General features: G+C 35.7%; 1 protein-coding gene across 7 annotated transcripts in view; it reads left to right on the top strand.

Annotated features, from left to right (window-relative positions):
* The window catches only part of Vps13b (vacuolar protein sorting 13 homolog B), a 535,466-nt gene that overhangs the window by 329,389 nt on the left and 184,262 nt on the right, over window positions 1-21,815 (top strand). For all 7 annotated transcript variants that reach the window (XM_048359303.1, XM_048359299.1, XM_048359305.1 and 4 more), the window contains exon 34: window positions 20,736-21,423. In XM_048359303.1, coding sequence (XP_048215260.1) covers window positions 20,736-21,423 — 688 coding nt within the window. The remainder of the gene's footprint in view (window positions 1-20,735; window positions 21,424-21,815) is intronic.

The raw sequence follows: 21,815 nt of genomic DNA, 5'->3' as shown, positions 1-21,815 counted from the left end.
CCTTACTATTCTGCAGCAGCACTAACATTTTCCATTTATGATATAGAAGATAGAAATTCAATTAGACACTGCCTTCTTTTTCATTTTATATCCATCAGTCAAAGTAAAAACCATTGAATAATCCTGATTTAATTACACACATGATTGAATTGTGGAGTTAATAATTACATATTTGTTGTTTGTTTTAAGTCTAAATATGTTTGATTATGTGAGATATATACAAATAATACTGCTTGGAAACATTAAAAACCTATTTATTTATGGTGCTAGTACATTGTTCTGGGCACTGTGCTTGAGCTTATTTGTTCAAGGCTAGTGTTCTGTCAACTTTTCTGCTTTTGTTTTTTAAGGGAGTGATCTAGGGTGGTTAATTGGAGATAAGAGTCTCACAATTTTCCTGTCTGGGCTGGCTTCAAGCTCCATCCTCAGATCTCAGCCTCCTGAGTAGCTAGTATTACAGGTGTCAGCTTTTGGTACCTGGCTAAGTTATTGATTTTTAATACAACATCCTTTGCTACATGTAACTTTTTATGGAATGGGAGCACAATATGAGCCTGTACTTAAACATTCATCACATTGAAAATTTATAAACAACTTTTTGACTACATTTCTTCTAGGCTTTGCTGTTTTACAAAGGAAGAGTGAATAAATAATGCCAGTCCCAGCTTAGACACAGTTGTTAAGCAGAAGAACTGTGTTGTCCATTCTTTTCTACTATCCATTTGTAGGATACAAAGTTCATTCCCATCCATGGCAGCTTACCAGTGATCTCTTCACTGTTGTATTTTTTCCTAATACTTTATTTTACAAAAAAAGATTCCTGTCTTGATAAGTTATGCTTTGATTTCCATCATAATCAATATTTGCATTATGACTCCATGGAGAACTGCACTATATTCTGTCTGCACCATGCTCTAAACAGCTGAATAGAAGAGGAAAGGGGAAATAATTTTATCTTTTTCTGCATGACATTTTGATAATTTTCTTAGCTAAAACCCAGAATAAATTCTACAGTGTGGAAGTATATTGGCTCTCAAAACTTTCACTCTAGGGTGGGGAGTATTTAGAGTTATCTCAATTGAATATAGCTTCTTGGCTCTTAACTCTCTCATTCTTCTTTGGCTTCCTTTTTATGTTGGTTCCTTCTTTGGACTGCTTTCCTCCTGGTAACACCACTGCTACCGTTTCTGGCCACATTTCTGAACTCATAGTGCCCAGAGTTACTTTCCAAAGCTATCTTTTAGGAATAGAAAAGCATCTTCCTTAGTCCTGAGTAAACCTTTTCAAGAATTAGTAGACCATATTGAAACTCATGCTCCCTACCTTTTCAGAATATAGCTCCATAAAGACAGAGTTTGGTTTGGTTTTCTTTTTCCGTTTTCTTTTTGCCATGCCTGAAATTACTGAGTGCATGGAGCTTAGCTTGTACCAATATGCTAAATGAATAAATAATGGATATATTTAATGAATACCCATAAGTGAAGAATTTCCAACTTTATCAAGAAGGCTATACTGCGCTGATTCTGCCAGCTAAGTAACATGAGCTCTGTAAGATAGAAGTGGGAGATATTTGCAGCAACCACAGAAGGCAGGATATGCTTTGGTATAGCTGGATTTAAGGAATCGAATTTAATTGACCCAATATCAAATAAACTGACTTGTCCAGAGCAGCATTATATGGGTGTGTGGCTTACAGCTGGTGGCCAGTCCAAGTTTGATTGCTTTTGTTTGCTTGATTTGGTTTCTTTTTTTTTTTTTTGGCCAGCCCTGGGCCTTGAACTCAGGGCCTGAGCACTGTCCCTGGCTTCCTTTTGCTCAAGGCTAGCACTCTGCCACTAGAGCCACAGCGCCACTTCTGGCCGTTTTCTGTATATGTGGTGCTGGGGAATCGAACCCAGTGCCTCATGTATACGAGGCAAGCTCTCTTGCCACTAGGCCATATCCCCAGCCCCTTGATTTGGTTTCTTGATTTTTCCTAGTACTCTGATAAACTTAGTTCTTTGGGTTAAAGCACTAATTTCCCTTTACATTAAAGTAAGGATAGTTTTTCCTGTAAAATAGTCCATTCCTTGGAACAGAAACAGCATTAGGTTGTTGTAATTTAGATAGTTTTTAGCACTAAATTATTTAGTTTATGAAACTATTTGATTTAGATGGAGTTAGTGGCCTGATGATGTTTAGAAGAGTGCCAAAGTATAAGTCATAGAAGATACCAGTAAAAACCATACTTGGAAGAGGGAAATATGGTTGCATCATCTTCCTGGTAGGTATTACCAGGCCTGAAAATTCATCACTGTCATTTGTAAAATGTGTTCCTAAGAGTAAAGTGAGCTATATTACATACCAAAATAAAATATCTGCCAATGCCTTGACTCACTATCCCAGTGTCATTGCATTGTTCAGGAAGCTCTGTTTCATCCTTGTATTTTATCGTCAGGAAAAGTAGTAATATATTCCCCACTTTAAATGAAAATTTTTTGTTCATTTGAAAACCTTGAATATAGCAGGATTTTTATTCTCATTTCACTTTAATACAGGCATAATCTTGTTACCAAAATGTTCTTGTGAAGTGTCTCAAAACTTTCATTACCAAATAATACCTCTTAAGTAAGTTTAAAGGCCAATATAACCTGAAAAAAGCATATTCAGAAAGAAAATGACACATTTTTGAATAATAGCATAATCAGGACAGTATTATAGATTTTATTCCTGAGCACATAGAGCATGTACAAAAGATTTTCTCTCTCTCTCTCTCTCTATATATATATATATACATATATATATTCGTGTTTAATTCTTATTTACTTAGTGTGGGGTACTTCTAGAAATAGAAAACATACAATTCTTTGAGTACTATTGTGAATAAAGGATATCGCGTAATATGCCTTTAGCCATAATAGGAGAAAGAGAAGTACTGAACACAGGTGGAATCACATAACTGTTTCCTATTCTATGGAGAATATAGGCCAGGGGAGAATAGGAAATAGAATTTAGTTATTGGCATCTGATAGATCTGAGATACTGATTAGGCTCGAGAAGCAAGTGGTGAAATGAAGGAGAGTATTTCCTATTTTTTCTTATGGCCTCAGATCTGGAGCCTCCTTTCAAGGGAAGGGAAATTCTTTCCTCATCAGAAATGTGGCATTGTACTGAGACATACTATAATTGTTTGTACTGTGCTCAACATAATTGGCCATCTCATATGAGATGCATCCTCATATGCGTATGGCTATATCCATAAATACAGTGAACAAGTATGAATGAAGAAATGGACAAACTGGAACCTTCATGCTAGAGAAATGAGAATAGTAATACTATTAGAGATTATATTAGAAAAACAGTGAAGACAAAAATATTAGTGGTTACCTAGAGTTCACAGGAAGTAGGGAAAGTGAAATAGCAGATGAAGTAGCTGTTGATGATGCAATTTCTTTTGAGAGTAATAAAATGATCTAAAATTAATCACTGTGTGATACAACTGTGAATATGCTAAAACTGCTTATTTTTATACCTTGAATAGATGAATCACATATTATGTTATCCCAATAAAGCATATATTTAAAAATTATATGAATGACGATATATATAAAGTATTGAATGGTATTGAACTCCAAACAAGAATATCTTGTTTTTTGTAACATATAGGCAAATCTGAAGTACATTATTGGTTTAAATAAACTAAGTGCAGAATGACTAGTAATGAATGATCTCATTTATGTGTAAGTTTGCCAAGCCTCAGTGGCTCAGGCTTGTAATCCCTGGATTCTTAAGAAGCTGAGATCTAAGAATCAAAGTATGAAGCCTTGGCAGACAAACTCAAGAGACTCTTATCTCTAGCAAAAGTCAGCAGTGGAATTGTGGCTCAATTGGTAGAATGCCAGCCTTGAAGAGCTAAGCAAGAGTACAAGGTCCTGAATTCAAGCCCCAATATCAAAAGAAGTGAACTTTGAACTCATATAGAATAGAATGATAGTTATGAGGTTAGAAGCTGGGAGAAAAAAATGAGAAGTTAATCAAAAAGCACATGAGATTTGTTTCACCAAAAAATGGCATAGTGAATAATAATATGTATTCCAAAATAACCAAGTAAATTTTGAATGACTCACTACAAAAAATGATAGACAGGAATTTGTACACATGTATGAGCATGTCACATTCTGTCCTATAAACTCTTGTAATTAGGATTGGTCAGTTAAAAATAATTATACTAATGAATATAGTTAGGATAGGATAATTATACTAATAAATATAGCAAGGATAGTTGACTGGCATTGTGATATTTGTTCTTAAGTTATATACACTACACAGTCTTGCTGTTAGGTGTTTTACATATAGTCATGCCTCTCTCCTCCACTCCTCATCCCTCAACCACAAGCCCATTGCCCAATAACATTTTCTTGAAAGAAAAGATGCTTTGGCAAAAAAAAAAAAAAGGTTGAAAATTTCTTGCAACAATAATCCTCAGAACCTCTTCCAGCTCTAATAAAGCATGATTCTGATGCATTGAATTGAGAACTTGAGTTTGGCTAAGTTTATTCCACGTTAACTCCATGTCAGCAAAAGGAAAACTATGAACAGAAGTGGTTTTCCCTCCACATAACTGTACACAGGTGTGACTTAGTGGTACTCAGCCAGGTCTTCAGCTCGCTAGTGCATTTCTGTGCTTCCAAGCCCTACTTCCTATTCTTGAATATAGTAATTTGCTGCAATAGAGACACCTCGTCTCAGCACCTTACATGTGGTTTTTTAAATTTCAGCATTTCAAAGTATACTAATATAGTGTTGAAGGCCATCTGTGTGACACATAAAGTGATTTTAAAAGTTTCCTTACTCATATTTATAATTCAGATTCATCTTTTTCTTTACTCATCTTTGCTATTCATTTTCCTTATTTTTATTTATTTGTTTACAAGGCACTTTCAAAGCAAGCCTCAGTGCCCAGCACTGTGTAATAGTAAACAAAAATCACTTAGTCCCTATAAGGATTTCTCTTGGGGTCCTGAAAATTGTTTTATCCAATGCCCTCAGCAATGTTGACTGAAGTGCTACGAAGCACTGTTCTGAGAAAGATGGACATAAACAAGAGTCCAAGCTTTTCAAACTGCCAGCTAGCCTCTTGCTTAACCCTGCCTTTCTAGCCTCATCTCCCATTATTTCCATTGATATACAATTGGTGTGAGCCATATGCAACATTTTTCCCTATATATTGACTTATGCTCTGAAAGTATTCTTCTTGCTATTATTATTTATGTACTTTTCTCAGCCTTCAGGTCTCTGCTGCCATTTCAACAAGTCTGGATGCTTACTTCAGTCCTGGTTCCCAAGTATCGATAGAAAGAAAGCTTCTTTAGTAAATGAGTATGTCTCTAACTAGAAGGCATGCTCTGAGCTTAATGACTTCGTAGGTACTCCTTCACCCAGGGACCTCATAAATACTTTGCATTGATTCATAATTCAATCATTCAATGTACTGAGTATCTACTCGCTCCAAGAAGGAAAATGTTCAGTTTTCAAGGACCCATTTTCATAGGACAAATGTTGTGGGGAAACATGGAAGATATTTTTAGATTTACTTGGTAGTCTATATAGGACATATTGCAATAAAAGCAGACCAGTGAAAGAACCTTTAGTGAAAACAGCTTTGGAAGACAAGGTGGGAAAACTGTGATTTTGAGGCCAACTTGTCCTCATAGCAAGATCATGTTTTAAGGGGAGAGAGGGAGTGAGGGAGAGAAGGGTATAGGAAGAACAGGGAGGGAAGGGGTGAAAGGAGTTTGCCTTTATAAAGTAGGAAGGGTCAGTGATAATACAAGAAGCAGAAAAAGCAATTAGTTAAATAAAGGAATGACCAGCAGTAATTTATGGAGGTCATGAGGGTATTTTTGAGATTTTGAGGAGAAAATAAAGTATTAAAGTATATGGTGATATTTGGGGGGAAAGGCATTTTTAAGTGCATGATGTTTTGGTTATGTTGTTTGTGGTTTTGGTGATGGGACATCCAAATGGAAATGAATTAGAAATAAATTTCTAATGTAGGAATTGAAAATCTAGACATTGATCCAGATACCTGTAATGCTTGTGAGAGAAAAGGAGGAGATGTGAGGAGAAAGAAAAAGAGGAAGGAGGTAGGTAGTAGGAAGGGAGGGAAGATAGAAATCTTACTGCATAACGAATGCAATGGCAATACTCACAAGACAATACATTGGAAGTTATCTGTACAATTTGGGGGGGGAGGGAAAGGGGAGAGAGAAAGTGGGAAAAAATGAAGGAGGGGGTAACAAATTTGACAAGAACTGTACTCACTACCTTACTTGTGTGACTGTACATCACCCCGACAAAAAAAATAAATTGAATAAACGAGAAATCTTATTGAGACCTAGGCCACTACTTTTTTTTTCTTTCTTTAGTTCAGAAATACTTTGTGTTTTATCAGTCTTGATTAGGTCCAAGTTTTTTTTCCCTAAGAAATAGTTGATGTCTTATTAATTGACTTTTCTAGGGATCACAGAATAGCTGCCTACTGAGCCATATTTCATGGTCTCTGAGTATTTACCAAGAGTGAAACCTATAAGCAAGCAACCCAGAAAAACATCTCCAGTGGTATCTTTTGTTGAATTGTTTTCTGATGAGAGTTTGCTATGTAGTTGGAGGGAGTAGGACGAAAGCGTAATTGAATTAGAGAGCTCTTCAAAAGTGAGTACAAACTGGGCACTGGTGGTTCATGCCTGCAGTCCTTACTACTCAAGAGGCTGACATCTGAGGTGTTCAAAGCTTGCCTAGGCAGGAAAGTCTTTGAGACTCTTGTCTCCAATTATCACCAAAAAGCTGGTAGCACAGCTGTGGCTCAAGTGGTGGAGTGTGGTGCCGAAACAAAGAATATAAAGGACAAATAAATGTAAAGCACCCAGGCTCTGTGTTCAGGCCCTATTGTGCACATACACAAATGTGTGTGTGCACGTGCACGCACACACACACACAGTAGGTACAAATAGTATATGAAGATTACTGTGATTCTTTATAATTCTTAGCAAAACAAGCAAAGTTTGGACAAATGATAAAAACATTGCAATGACATAGAGATAGGAAACCTGCTTACCCAAGTTTAGAGAATCTTCCTACATTTTCATAGCTGCTCAGATAAAAAGTTGTGTATTACTGATTCCTGTTACCCAATATCCACTCCATCAGCATGGATTATGTAATTGTCTAATATCTTCCTAGAACACTAATGCCATGAAAGCAAGAGCTGTTTTTTTTGCTATCTTCCTGTACAATGGCTACTACATAGTCAATATACAATAATGAGTTGTTGAATGCATCAACAAATGTAGAGATAAATTTTATTCTACATTTTGCTTAATTTTGACAGGAGCTCTGTCTTCAAGAAACCCAGGGAATATTTTTCCCAACAATATTACTGTACCTATTGCTGTAAAATTTAATAGTGTTTGGAAATATTATTAACCAAATAATATAACTTTAAAATAATACAATTTTAAAGGCATTTTCTTCTAAATCATTTAGAAAAGTAGTAAATTCAGTCATACTATTGTCAATGTTATCTACAACTTATCCTTATAAGATTAGTAATCCAATGCTAGATGTGATTTTAAATATTTTTAATTCATATAGGTTATCTTAGACTCTTCATAAGAATGAGAACTCTTAATTCATCTGAATTTATCATTCAAAATGAAAAATTATTGAAACGTATAGGCTTTGACATGGGCCACATTAACAGTAGCCACAAATAATTAAGAAGAATGTGAATTTATTCTGCTCCTTAAATGAAAGTGAATGGCTTCTGGACAATTTTATAAAAAACCCTTCTGGTGTTGATGAAAATAACTCAGTGAAGAATAACAGGTAGAATTCTAAGTTTTGAAGCAGAGGCAGCTGAAGGATTTGTCAAAAGTTCAGCACAAGGTCCTTAACACTCTTCCCTTCATTCCTGGGAGAGCAAGGGTTTTACTGCAGAGGTGTTTTCCAATCTCATAATTGAGATTTGTTTGTATTTAGAGTGCAACTGAGACTGTGATTAAAAGTGCTGTAGGAAGAATCCATAGTTTTTGAGAAAATATCTCTGGAATTTCCAGATTTGGAAGTTACTACTTCTTTCTAAAATGATATTTGGTATTTGAGATAAGGCCATCTAAATCTCCTTCCTCCTCTTCCCCTCCTCTTTCCCTTCCTCTTCCTGCTCCGTCTTTTGTCCTCCTCCCTCCTTCTTCATTTCTTCTTCCTCCTCCTCCTTTTTCTTCTTCCTTTTTTTGTAGTGGTACTGGGACTTGAACTCTTCACTCTTACTGGCCTTTTTGGGTCATGTCTAGCACTTTGCCATTTGAGTTCCACTCCAGTTCTGGATTTTTACTGGTCAAGTGGAGATGGGAGTCTTGCGACTCTGCCTGCCCTGAAACAGGATCTGCCAAGCTCAGCCTCCTGAGTAGTTCAGATTATAGGAGTAAGCCAGTGACACCTGGCTGCTTTCTAACTTTAAAATTTTTAGTTAAGCAGTCTCACATGATCAGAAGTATCAAAACTTTATGTACCTTCTTAAGCATTTATGTTCTTAGAACATATTTCTTCAAGTATTTCTTGAGACAGCAGAATATGAAATTTCACTGACAGTGTGGAGCAAAGCTGTTCTTAAAACTTTTTTGCCTGTTTTAGCTAATACTTCCAAGCTTCCAAAGTTTGAAGAAGGAGGTTGATACAATCTAAGCGTTTGTGTGAAAGATCATAGTGACGACTTAGAATAACAGAATAAAAGCAAGTTTATCTAAATGGAAGATTTTTTAATGGAAGAAGAATTGGCTGCAGGACATAAATGTTTCTAACGTCTTGATTGCTTTGCATCTAGATTTTAAGGTATTGATAATAGATGACTAAGGAAAAAAATGTGGTTTTAGTTCAGTGTAGATTTGATCTGACATCAGGAAGTTAAAGGATAGCTAGTAAAATTTGCGAATGACCCTCTGTTTTATAATGTCTTAATGGATTCAATAAAATCAGGAAGATAATAGAGAGCACTGAAATTTTGGGGCTACTTTGAAGATACTCTAGTGGTAACTGAACCAACTATTTAGTAACTAGATCATTGAGTAATGAAAATCACTTCTGTATTTTAAGTAAATAGTTAGTATTGAACATACTTGACCATTTCCAGGATTTTTTCAACTTATACTGAATATTGGGGGAAAATTGTTTCAAAAACATGCTTTTTTTTCTTGATTCATTTCCCTAGTCCCTATGTAATTTCTTTAAAGGAATATGTGATTTACAGATGTTATCAAATATGAATTTGTGTGTATTTATCAATAGACATTTCTCTAAGTTCAGCATCTGCCAGGTACTAGCTACTCATGCCTATAATCCTAGCTACTCAGGAGGTTGAGATCTGAGAATCACAGTTTGAAGCCAGACCAGGCAGAAAAGCTCATGAGACTCTTATCTTCAGTTAATCACCAAAAAACAACAACAACAAAAAAGCCAGAACTGGCACTGTGGCTCTAGTGGTAGAGTGCTAGCCTTGAGGACAAAGCCTCAGGAACAGAGGAGGAGAGGGAGAGGGAGAGAGAGGGGGAGCAAGGAGAGAGAGAGAGAGAGAGAGAGAGAGAGAGAGAGAGAGAGAGAGAGAGAGAGAGAGAGAGAGAGAGAGAGAGAGAGAAGAGAGAGATAAATCACTGTAAGGCAGAAATGCCCTGGAAGAGTTAATAAGCTGTATGCGTCTATACTGCTGCAGAAGCTAAATGCAAGCTTTTCTGTTTCTCTTAGAGAATGCATAGGCTCAGTAAACTTTCATCTGCTTCAGAGTTAGGGCTGATTCAATCTTAAAGCAGGTTTATGAGAGGGACTGATGTGATACAGTTGTTTCTAGTAAAAATCAGACTAGCTCTGAGGAGCCAACCTTAGTCAGTCTTTGAGTAAAATTCTATGAGAAACAGACTGCAATTCAGACACAATTGTAAAGCCTGATATAATGAGGACTTGTAGTTTATTTAATCCTATTGAAAATCTTTAAGCAGCCATGGAACAAAATGGTTTCCATATTGACAGTGGAATGAACCTTAGATTTCATCAGTATGAGGAGTAGTTACCTTATACACACAGTAGCCACTGCTAAAGAATTAACATGGCTGTTTCTAAGCCAGGTTGTTCTTTCTGATGGAGACACTTGGGTTTTGATTAAGGTTTCCAGAATGTGTCAGACTTTTCCTTTTTAAAAACTGAATTCTGGGCTGGGAATGTGGCCTAGTAGTAAATTGCTTGCCTCACATACATGAAGCCCTGGGTTCGATTCCTCAGCACTACATATATACAAAAAGGCCAGAAGTGGTGCTGTGGCTCACGTGGCAGAGTGCTAGCCTTGAGCAAAAAGAAGCCAGGGACAGTGCTCAGGCCCTGAGTTCAAGCCCCAGGACTGGCAAAATAAAATAAAATAAAATAAAAACAACAACAACAACAACAAAAACCCACTGAAATACTGGATTCATTACTAAAAGAAAACAGGTCAGACTTAGAACATAATTTAAACCATTTACATATATACTTGAACAAAATGGACAACTTACTCTTTTTTTTTTTTTTTTTGGAGTGGAGTACTGATCCTGAGGCTTGAACTCAGGGCCTAGGCGCTGTCTGAGCTTCTTTTTGCTCAAGACTAGTGTTCTACCACTTCAGCCACAGTGCCAATTTTGGCTTTTAGCCCTGCAAATAAGTTAATAACATGAAATTATATTTATAAAGGGACAGAGACACAAAAGTCAAAAACTCAATAACAAATGAAATTTCAATAAGCAAAAGTTGAATTTACCTGTTCCCATATGAGTAGGTTGTTGAATATACACTTTATTTGTTTTGTTTCTTGTGGGCTTTTTTGGCCTTATCATGTTGAAACAGGCACTAAGAGTGATCTAGACATTGTAATCAATTAATACTAGTCCTGGTCGGTTTTCATAATTTACAACTTAAATTAGCTTACAGACATTAATAAAATACAGCCTTAACTAAACTCTTTATTTCATTTAGTACTGCAGTCTTGGAATGTGAACTGGTGATACTTAGGCAGTAGTGGCCTCATACTACTGCTGCTTTAAAGAACTAGAAAAGTGACTTCATGAAAAAGAACACTTGAAACTATTGGACTCTTGAGCATTCTATCTGTAAAGCAAAGATGGGAATCATTAGTTCTGCTCTTTTGCATAATTACTGCACTATTGTGAAAACTTACTCTGTCATCCAACTGGGGGCAATTATATAGAATGGCATTTTGTATAACATTTGGCCCAGAGAAAGAACATACCTTTTTCTTTTTTTGTTTTCTCCTTTGCACTCTTGATTCTGTAGTGTCCATGTTCATACAGTTAGTTCATGTTTGGCTTTTAAACATAACATTGAATGGTGATACTGAAGGAAATGTTTCAATAAACTGAAGTCAATTTATTCTTTTTAGTGCTTTTTTAGAACATTAATGTGTGAAGATATATTTTACTGAGCCATCACTTTATCCATAAAGTGATAAACATTTGATGTATACTATTCTATTGAAATTTTGAGATAAAATATACACTTATTTCCTTGATTAAAATAATACCAACATAAAACCTTCAGTATAAACTGCCTCTGTAAAAAAACCTTTTACTCCTGGTCTCAGCACACCATCCTACAAACTGCTAAAAAGATTCAACTAGTTGATAAATGTTTAGATAATTAAATATTTTAAATTTGTAAAACTTATTTGTAATTTCAGCATGTAAAGCCATTAAATATTGTAACAAGTGTTTTAAATTCAATTTTATTGTTAAGGTGATGTACAGAGAGGTTACAGTTATATACATAAAGTAAGGAGTATGTTTTTGTCATGCTCACCCCCTCCCCCATTTTTCTCCCACTTTCCCTGGCCCAGCTCTCTCCCCCAAGTTGTAAAGTTCATTTCCAGCTTTGGGTCTTGTATTGCTGTTGGTTTACCCTTTGTCCTTTGTTGTTCCCCTGCCGTTCCCCAAATCAGATATACGTATACAGATACATACATACATACATACATACATACATACATACATACATACATATGACACAGGGTACCCAAAACAAACACAGTGACAATGGGGGATATACCAATGGGGGGAAAAATGAAATAAAAAAGATATTATTTTGGCTGGGAATGTGGCTTAGTGGTAGAGTACCTGTCTAGAATGCATGAAGCCCTGGGTTCAATTCCTCAGTACCACATAAACAGAAAAAGGCAGAAGTGATGCTGTGGCTTAAGTAGTAGAGTGCTAGCCTTGAGCACAGAGGCTCAGGGACAGTGCCTAGGCCCTGAGTTCAAGCCCCAGGACTGGCAAAAAAATAAAAAGTATTTCACACAGTACATTAAAAACAACAAGAAAAACCTCTAGTTTCCGTATCTTGGAGTTCATTTTGATTAGCATCATTTTATATGTTCAATTTTGTTTTTACTGTGTTGGATTTTATAAGCTAGATATGACATTTACTTGTTTGGGAGGAGTACTGCATTTTAACAAGAGCAGAAGTAAAATTAGGGCATATGTCACAATTATACACAGAGGTAATATTCACTTTGATTTTGTGGTTTTACACTTGACTTCATTGTAATTTCTAAGTGTGAAAAAAATGATCCCACAATTGGAAAAAATATTTTGATCAAGGTTAAAGTATAATTGTTACTGGCTGGAAGTATTACTTCAGTATTGTGTTTATGTATTTATTTATAAGAAGGTTAAAAAAGTTATGGTTATATTCACTTTGGTATATAGAGACAGAACAATTTAAAGAAATAATAAAAACTAAACTATTGTAATATGTGCTGGCTTTCCTTTTATTGGGACCTTTAAAAATTACTTGTTTTAGTCCTTGTCAGTTCTTAAGAGGTTGGTTTGCACAAGTATTTTTTCTTTAATATTTTGAGCACCCATTTATTTTCAGCATTTTTATTAATGAGGATGAGTTTTGAATAAGCTCGTAAAAATCTTGGTATGACCCAACAAGAAATTTTCATCAAGCTTATCTTTCCGTACTCCAGAACGCTACTGAAGAACATCTAATTAATGTCATTGGAAACTATTTTAATGTATTCTTTACTGCTGTTGTCTTATTCACGATGGGGCTTACTCAATGCTAGGGTAAACTAGTAAATTTACCTATCTCAAAATATTAAAAGAGGAATTCGTTTCAGTTCCCTGGCTACTAGTACAGCTTTCAGCACCTCTCTATGGTCGCTAGTGTCTATGCCACATAGCTGAGAAAGGATGATGGGAAAATGTGCGGAAATGATCTAAGAAGTAAACTATCAACTTGACATGTTTTCCTAGCTATTGAAAACCTTCTCATATTGAAACCCATTGATAGTGAAACTGTAGAATTCCTCTGATTTAAGTACCATCTGGTTGTGCTCAAGGCTTTAAAGCTGTTATCTCCACATAAAATTTCAGCGCTCTCTACTTTTTTCTTCACCAAACTATCCATTTTTAAGCCACAAATATTTTTCCAGCTCTTTCAGATTTTATCTAAAAGTATATTTTAACAGTATTTAAAAAGTTCTTAAACAATAACAATTTATCTTGATGGATGGCATGCTGTGTTTTTTCATTTTATTCTAATTAGCCATTGTGGAACCAAATTCCCTTTTGTTTTAGTCTTTTGAATATTGTTTAATTATTGTTATCATGCCAGATATCTTAAAGGTTATTTTACCAATACAGTTTCATTTAACATAACCCATATGGAATCAATAGCCTAGTTTCCTAAAGTGAATGCTTGGAAAATCTTACATTCATATGTTAAGAGTACACATCCTTTCCTCATTAGTTGGAAAGTACAGGGATTTTGGCACAGGTTCTGTGTGGAAGCATTGTGCAGCTTTTATATGGATTTTGTTTTTAGCCTTTGATGACACTGTTTAGAATAGGAAGTATCTAATAAGTGAAGCATTTTGTCTCAAGTGCTGCCAGTGTGTTTAATATATGCCTGGAGGTCTGAAACATTATCTTCTTCACTACAGTAATATGCATTTAATTCTCTGAAAGCAGAAGGTCGAACTTTTAAAAGGGACGCAAAGTACATTTTCAAACAGAATAATTCAAAACATATGGAACAAGGGACCAGAGTAATGTACAGTTGGTTTTTATGGTTTAATCATGATCATGTTAATGCACACCAGTAGCTAATTAAAGAAAACTTTTATTGTTCACTTTAAATAAGTTAGGTAAAGAGTGGAATAGCTGATATAACAGCACTGCCCTGAGACACGCTTGCACTCACCAACAGCAAGCAAACACTGCTATATCTGACAACTCATTATTTGGTCTCTTAGACAATCCTAAAGCAAAAGTTATTTTCAGAGTGATTATATTGCGAGCATTTTGTTATCCTTAAAGGAATGATAAAGATCAATACCTAAGTTTGAGGCCAGTACACAAATTAATTATAAGACATTTCTCAATAGTAAGCCAGATACTACTCAATAAAGTACATAAATCTGCAGTGGACTAGTGCTTAGAAAAGTGGAGAAAATATGAGCTCTAACACAATTTTAATAATTTTGTTTTCTAGTATTGGGAAAGTTGTTTTCTTCCATTATGCTCAGTAGTGACCAGAATTAGTTCTTTTAACCCATGTGACCCAAGCTGATAACTGCCTGATTATATCTTAACATCATGCTGTTTGATGTGTGCTAGAGTCTCATGTAGCAATCTCAACACATAACACTAAGCTTCTTTAACTTTTCCTACAGATGGCTTGTTTTCCCATGCCTGTAAGCACCTATAGGAATATTTAATTCACTTTAAAACAGGAGAGGTTAGGTTTTAAATACAAATCTGTAAATCAGAAGAGTTTTTAGCATAGAAACTAGGCTTATATTGTTAACAATGTTAATTTTCCTGATTGAGAGAATAAAAGTAGTTTAGGAAACTTGGGTTTTTTTAATTTGAGTTTTCCATGAAACTCAATCTAAAGACTTCTTAGTTGACCACATACAGATATTTAGTGGTGATGCTTCAAGATGTGGGCAGTAATACTAGACTTCTTAAGTACTTGGTTATATTTTTTTCACATATTATCTGATAATTGCAGGTATGTTTGATATTCATGAGGAAAATAAAGCTTCAGATTTTAAGTTATTTTCTTAAAAAACAGGCGACTTTGTAACTTTGCTAGATTTCTTTTTTTTGCTTCTGAAGATTGAACCTAGAGCTTCAGGCTTGTAAGACAACTTCTGTGTTATACCTCTGGCCCTTTTTTGAGATATAATCTCAATAACTTTGGCTTTTCCCCATCTTCCTGTCTGACTTCTGAAGAACTGGGATTGTGTATGTATATCACCATGCACAGTATAATAAATTTCTGAATTAAACATGTTCATTAATAAGTTCCATTAATCCATAGTTATTAAATTATATTCTGTGGCAAGCCATATGGTATGTTCTGAGACTATTTACATAGTGTTTACTATGAGTATGTTTCTTACTTAAAATATTTATTATTTAAAATTGTACACTATTTTAGGGTTTTGGGGAGGAGGAGGAGGCCATAGTCTTTTTTTATTTTAATATTATTGTAAAGGTAATGCACAGAGGAGTCAAGAGTTACAAAATTCCTTCTAAACAGAGGACACTATTTTAATCTGTAGTTGTTTAGCATCTCTGAGCCAGAGTAGTGTGAGAAATACTGTAACAACATCTAGGTTATTTTAAAGACATGGAAGTGGAAAAAAAAATAGTCATACCCAGAAGGGTTGCAGACATCCACGTTAAAGGTGATTTTTTTTTGTCCAGTCCTGGGGCTTGGTCCCAGGGCCTGAGCACTGTCCCTGGCTTCTTTTTGCTCAAGGCTAGCACTCTGCCACTTGAGCCACAGCGCCACTTCTGGCCATTTTCTATATATGTGGTGCTGAGGAATCGAACGTAGGGCTTCATGTATAAGAGGCAGGCACTCTTCCCAGTAAGCCATATTCCCAGCCACAAGGTGAATTTTTTTATCTGAACTTTGAGTGGCTGTGTTGAGCAGCCTTACATATTAATGCTCCAGTGGAGGAAGAGGAGGACAGAGACTAAGGATTCAGTACATAGGTGGGAGGATGAAGATCAAGAAAGAATCCATAAGTACATCTGGGAAAGACCTTAAAGAGAACAATATGGGGAAGCTTTTACCCACATATATTTACATTTTAATCTTGATTCTAAGTCACTAGGCAAGTTTTTTTCATTTACTATTGTATCAGAACTAAGCAAGTCATACCACATTAATGGATTCTTTTCAGTGTGCCAGGGACTGTACTGCTCCTTAGTGATACCCAGGAGGATATGTTTCATTCTGTCTGGTAGTTTTGCATCTGGTAAAAGAATTAGGCATGTACAAGCTGCCTGTCATTGGGAAATTTTACCAGGTACTGTGCTGATTTTTTTTAGGTAGATTGTCTTACTAAATTCTCATGACAGCCTCTAAGGATTAATTAGCCTTATTTTACAGATAAGATTATGTTGCTATAGAAAAATTTGTAATTTGTCCAAAATCATATAATTAGACACTATCATACTTGATCTCAGTTCTGTCAGACTCTGAAGCTTGTGAGGTCATGTGTTATTAATGATGAGGATATTCTGATAAATGCACTACTAAGTGATGTCATAGTTGTATAAATGTTGTGCAGTTATACCAACCTTAGTTACAGTGTATGTGTGATCCTTTTGTTCTGTGGACATGAGATGAAATCAAACACATGAGAAAATACTTGTTCTGATATAGAGATGTAAGTAAACACAGGATGTACATAAATGTTGTAATCCTGAATCAGAATTCTGTTTTACCGTAAACTTTTTCATAAATGTAAAATGACATAGTAAAGTAATGATAAAATATATGGAATAATAAGTTAGGCTCTACTGGCTTATACCTATAATCCTAGCTACCCAGGAGGCAGAGATATGGAGGATCAGGGCTGGAGTTCAGCTCTGGCAGAAAAGGCCATGGGACTGTCTTATTTATTTTGATAGATAACTAAAATTTCAGTGGATGAATAACAAAATTTCATTTGTTTTGACAAGTAACTAGTGCTTATAAGGTCAAGAAGATGCTCTGGTCAGGGGAAAAGCACGGTCTAGATCTAATGATTTAAAACATGGCATCTTCCAATAGTAGGGTTAAATTCTTGGTTTCACATAGCTAATGTTATTTTTTTTAACAACAATGTCTTCCTTATTAGTGTAAAATCAATTAATAAGAAATATTGTTTTTAAAAATTAATAACTCATTCTTAATCATTCATTCTTTACTATTTCACAATGAGCCATTGATTTTTTTAAAACTTGTAATAATTGATAGCAAGTACCAAGCATATGTTTTTTTGAACTTGACTATTAAGAAAGTGTATAGGCCACCTCACTCCAGTTAGAATGGCCTATACTCTGAACATAGGCAACAACAAATGCTGGAGAGGGTGCGGGGAAAGAGGAACCCTTCTCCATTGTTAGTGGGAGTGCAAATTAGTACAACCACTTTGGAGAACAGTATGGAGGTTTCTCAAAAAGCTCAATATAGACCTACCCTATGACCCAGCCACACCACTCCTAGGCATCTATCCTGAACAGCAGGCCCCAAGATATCAAAAAGACATTGGTACTTCCATATTTATCGCGGCACAATTCACAATAGCCAAAATATGGAAACAACCCAGATGCCCCTCCACAGATGAATGGATCCAAAAAATATGGTACCTGTACACAATGGAATACTACATAGCGATTAGGAATGGTGAAATACTGTTATTCGCAGGGAAATGGTCACAACTTGAACAAATAATGTTGAACAAGACAAGCCTAGAACACAGAAAACAAATGGCCATGATCTCCCTGATATATGACTGTTAAGATGGGGTGATGGAGAGACAGTAGAGACCAGGTCTGTGAAACCAAAAACTGCTTGTCAAATGGTATTTCCCACAGGATTGGGTCAGCGACCCAACATTATGTAACTAAAACCAAACAACTACTTAACATATAAAGGTTAAAAATTGACCTCTCAGTGGAATACAATAGCTCAAAAGCTATGTATGTACGTTCATATAAGACTACTGTCGACATATTGTCTAATGTCGACATTACATTTAAAGCCCTAGGCAAATTTTCTTGGGCGTAGGCCATGTGGCTCCTGTATATGTTCTTGGTACATTGTGTATTGTATATATGTCTACCTGACCTAGGGAAAGGAAAGAAAAACAGGGTGTAAGATATCACAAGAGCGCCGAAATAGCTCAGTTGGGAGAGCGTTAGACTGAAGATATCACAAGAAATGTACACTGCCCTACTATGTAACTGTACACTTTTTGCACAACACCTTGTCAAAAAATTTGTGTTTAATTAATAAATAAATTACAAAAATAAAAATAAACAAACAGAAAAAAAGAAAGTATATAGGGTATAGAGTATTTGTGGTAGCTACAATGTGTCTATAAACAAGTGAGCAAGGGGCTGGGAATTTGGCCTAGTGGCAAAAGTCCTTGCCTCATATAGATGAAGCCCTGGATTCGATTCCCCAGCACCACATATATAGAAAATGGCCAGAAGTGGCGCTGTGGCTCAAGTGGCAGAGTGCTAGCCTTGAGCAAAATGAAGCCAAGGACAGTGCTGAGGCCCTGAATCCAAAGCCCAGGACTGGCAAAACAAACAAACAAAAAAAGTGAACACACAGTAAACTGTATGGTTAAAAAAATATACTGGGACATGATAAATTATATATGTCTCTAGGCATTCACACAGAACGAGACTAAAGGAAGATATTCTTAAGAGTTGATCACAAAGGCACAGTACCTATGTAATATAGAAATGAACCTCAAAAAATGGAAACAGGTTGTGTTTTTTCTTTGTTGCTGATTTTTTTTTCTTTTTTTCTTGTTTGTTCTTTTTCTGTCTTTTGAATGGTAAGAGAGGGCACAGAAATGGTGGAACAACAGAGAACAGATGCAGCAGTGGTACTCACTAGACTTGTGGGTAGGGACTGGAGGGAAAAACTGGGAGAGCATGATGGAAGGGGTGACGTTGTCCCAAAAGAAATCTTTTTTTTATCTGACTTCTGTAACAATAATACCTCCATACATCACCTTTTTCATAACAATAAAAATGCATGAAAGAAAAAAAGGAGGAATGTAGAAACTAATAAATTATCACCCAGTTACCCAGTAATTTGAGGATACTTTTCTTTTGCTCAAAGTTATCTAATCCCTACAGATATTTTAGAATGTCATTTGGAAATACTCAACAACTTTAACTATTTTCATACCATTCACTTTATAATTCTACTTTTGGAAATCTATACTAAAGAAAATATCATTATATGTTTGTCATAGATATTGGTTGGCAAAAATTGAAAACTTAAATTCTGATTATAATGGAATAAACGAATTAAACTATTTCTAAGATTAAATAATATTTTATTCAACTTTTAAAATTCTATTTATAAAAAAATGTAGTATATCAAAAACTGGATTACAAACTGGGGAACCTGTACCTAGGAAGGAAAAAAATTGTTGATTATCACTGTTGATCATATTTACTGATACATTGGGAGTGGAGATGATTAAGGGGAGGTTGTCTATTAAATATTTTTCATTGTTACTTTGATGATTCTGCATTACTTCAAACAAAAAGTAAATAAAATGTGTGAGTACCACATAAATGGCTGGGAAATCTGCTGCCCAAGTGATCATAAGCTTCTGCCATCAACTTATTGTTTATTTGTTCTCTGCTTAGGAAGTAATCAGTGAAAAATGTTGAGAACTAGTAGTCTTTGTTGCACCAAAGAAAAACAGTTCACCCTGAGAAGCTTTAATTACTTAATTCCTGGATGGATTTCCCTTGATTGCTTACATTGATTTTATTTTTATATGGCATGCAATTATCTTAGTTTTCTGTTCTTTGTCTTTCCTAATTTAAGACTACTTTCTTAATATCCAAAACCTTTAAATTAATTTTATAGTAAGAGTAAACAACATAATAGTAGCTGTACTAATGTCAAATATAATTCAACCAAAATGAATATGATTTGGAAGGAGTTTAATGTATTACTTGGAAATTATTTGTAAAGAATAGTTATTAAAGGCTAGATATGTGGCTTAGTGGTAGACTGCTTGCCTAGTATACATTAAGCCTGGGCTCAATTCATCAGTACCAAATAAACAGAATAAGATGGAAGTGGTACTGTGACTCAAGTGGTAGACTGGTTGCCTTGAGCAAAAGAAGCTCAGGGACATTGCCCAGGCCCTGAGTTCAAGCCCCAGGACTGGCAACAACAACAGAAAAGAATATTTACTAAAGCAGTTATTTGAGGAGGTATTAATAATACTGCATCAAGCAAAAGTAAGAAATTCTGATACTCAAAAGTATATTTTAGGAAGTAGTGCTGTGGCTCAGAGTGGTAGAGCACTAACTAGCCTTGAGCACAAAAACTGAGAGACAGCCCCTGAGCCCTGAGTTCAAGCCCTACAACTGACCAAAAAAAAAGGGAGGGGAAGCGGTGGGGGGCGGGGAGTGGGGGGGAGGAAATGCACATTTGATGTTTTTTCTCAGGTGTTTCTTGGCGTTTTAAGATTTTTTTTTCTTTCAGTGACTTTATGATGATTGTTATGTTACTCTAGATTCGTTTTTAAATTTTCCTTTAAGCGGAATATTTATATAACAACACTTATAATGTAACTACTTTGAAATGTTTCTTTGTTTTTCCTACAGATGTCTAAACACGAACAGAAAGAACTGGATGCCTATGATGGTGGCATCGGTGAAACCTGGTCTCGGTATAGTGGTGCCCAGGACAGTGGAATTGGCAGTGACAGCGTTAAAATCAGAATAGTGCAGATAGAGCCGCACAGTGGTGCCAGTCAGCACCGCATTGCACAACCCTCACGCCAGTCATCAATTGTAAAAAATCTAAATTTTATCCCCTTTGACATATTTATTACTGCAAGTAGAATCTCACTAATGACATATTCCTGTAAAGCCTTACCCAAATTGAAATCACAAGAACAGAAAGAAGATGAAAAAACAGGCAAGAGTTCATTGAATCTCCCAGAAGTTGATTCAGATGCTGCTAAGCCCGACCAGGCATGTATTTCCACAGTGACAGCAGAAGATCTCTTAAGCAGTAACACTTCATTCCCTTCTGGGAAGAAAATAGGGGTTCTGTCTCTTGAAAATCTTCATGCATCTACAAGGTCATCTGCTAGACAAGCTCTTGGCATAACTATCGTTCGGCAGCCTGGTCGTCGAGGAAATGGTGACTTACAGCTAGAACCGTTTCTGTACTTTATTGTGTCTCAGCCTTCCTTGCTTCTGAGTTGTCACCACAGGAAGCAGCGAGTAGAAATATCCATTTTTGATGCTGTGCTTAAAGGAGTGGCCTCTGATTACAAATGTACAGGTAAGAGCCTTCAAATTTATTGGAGTGCTAATGACTGCTGTTATACATTTTAATTCTCTAGCTTCACGATTGATTGTACAGAAGATATGTGGCAGACTAGACAAGTCTTTTCTCTACAGATTATGTAAAGTACATGTCCCACTGCTGAGTCATGTTAAAGTAATTGCTTGAAGGTTACCCTTAATATTCTTTCTGTACTTCTAAATATTCTTTCCCTCCCTGACCCAGTAGCTGACTGAACCAGAGACTTGTTCTTAGCTATAGAGATGCTTGACAATTACCAGTGTTTGGGAAGCATAGATTTTTAAATATATATTAATGACCCATAGATAGTCTATCATGTTAATGAATAACAAAAGATAAAGCTAGAATATGTGGTTTATTGCTTTTAT

Source organism: Perognathus longimembris, chromosome 12 (assembly GCF_023159225.1).
Source record: "Perognathus longimembris pacificus isolate PPM17 chromosome 12, ASM2315922v1, whole genome shotgun sequence".
In the NCBI taxonomy this organism is placed as follows: domain Eukaryota; kingdom Metazoa; phylum Chordata; class Mammalia; order Rodentia; family Heteromyidae; genus Perognathus; species Perognathus longimembris.
Note: the sequence above shows the minus strand (reverse complement) of the source record. Positions and strands in the feature narration are given on the sequence as shown.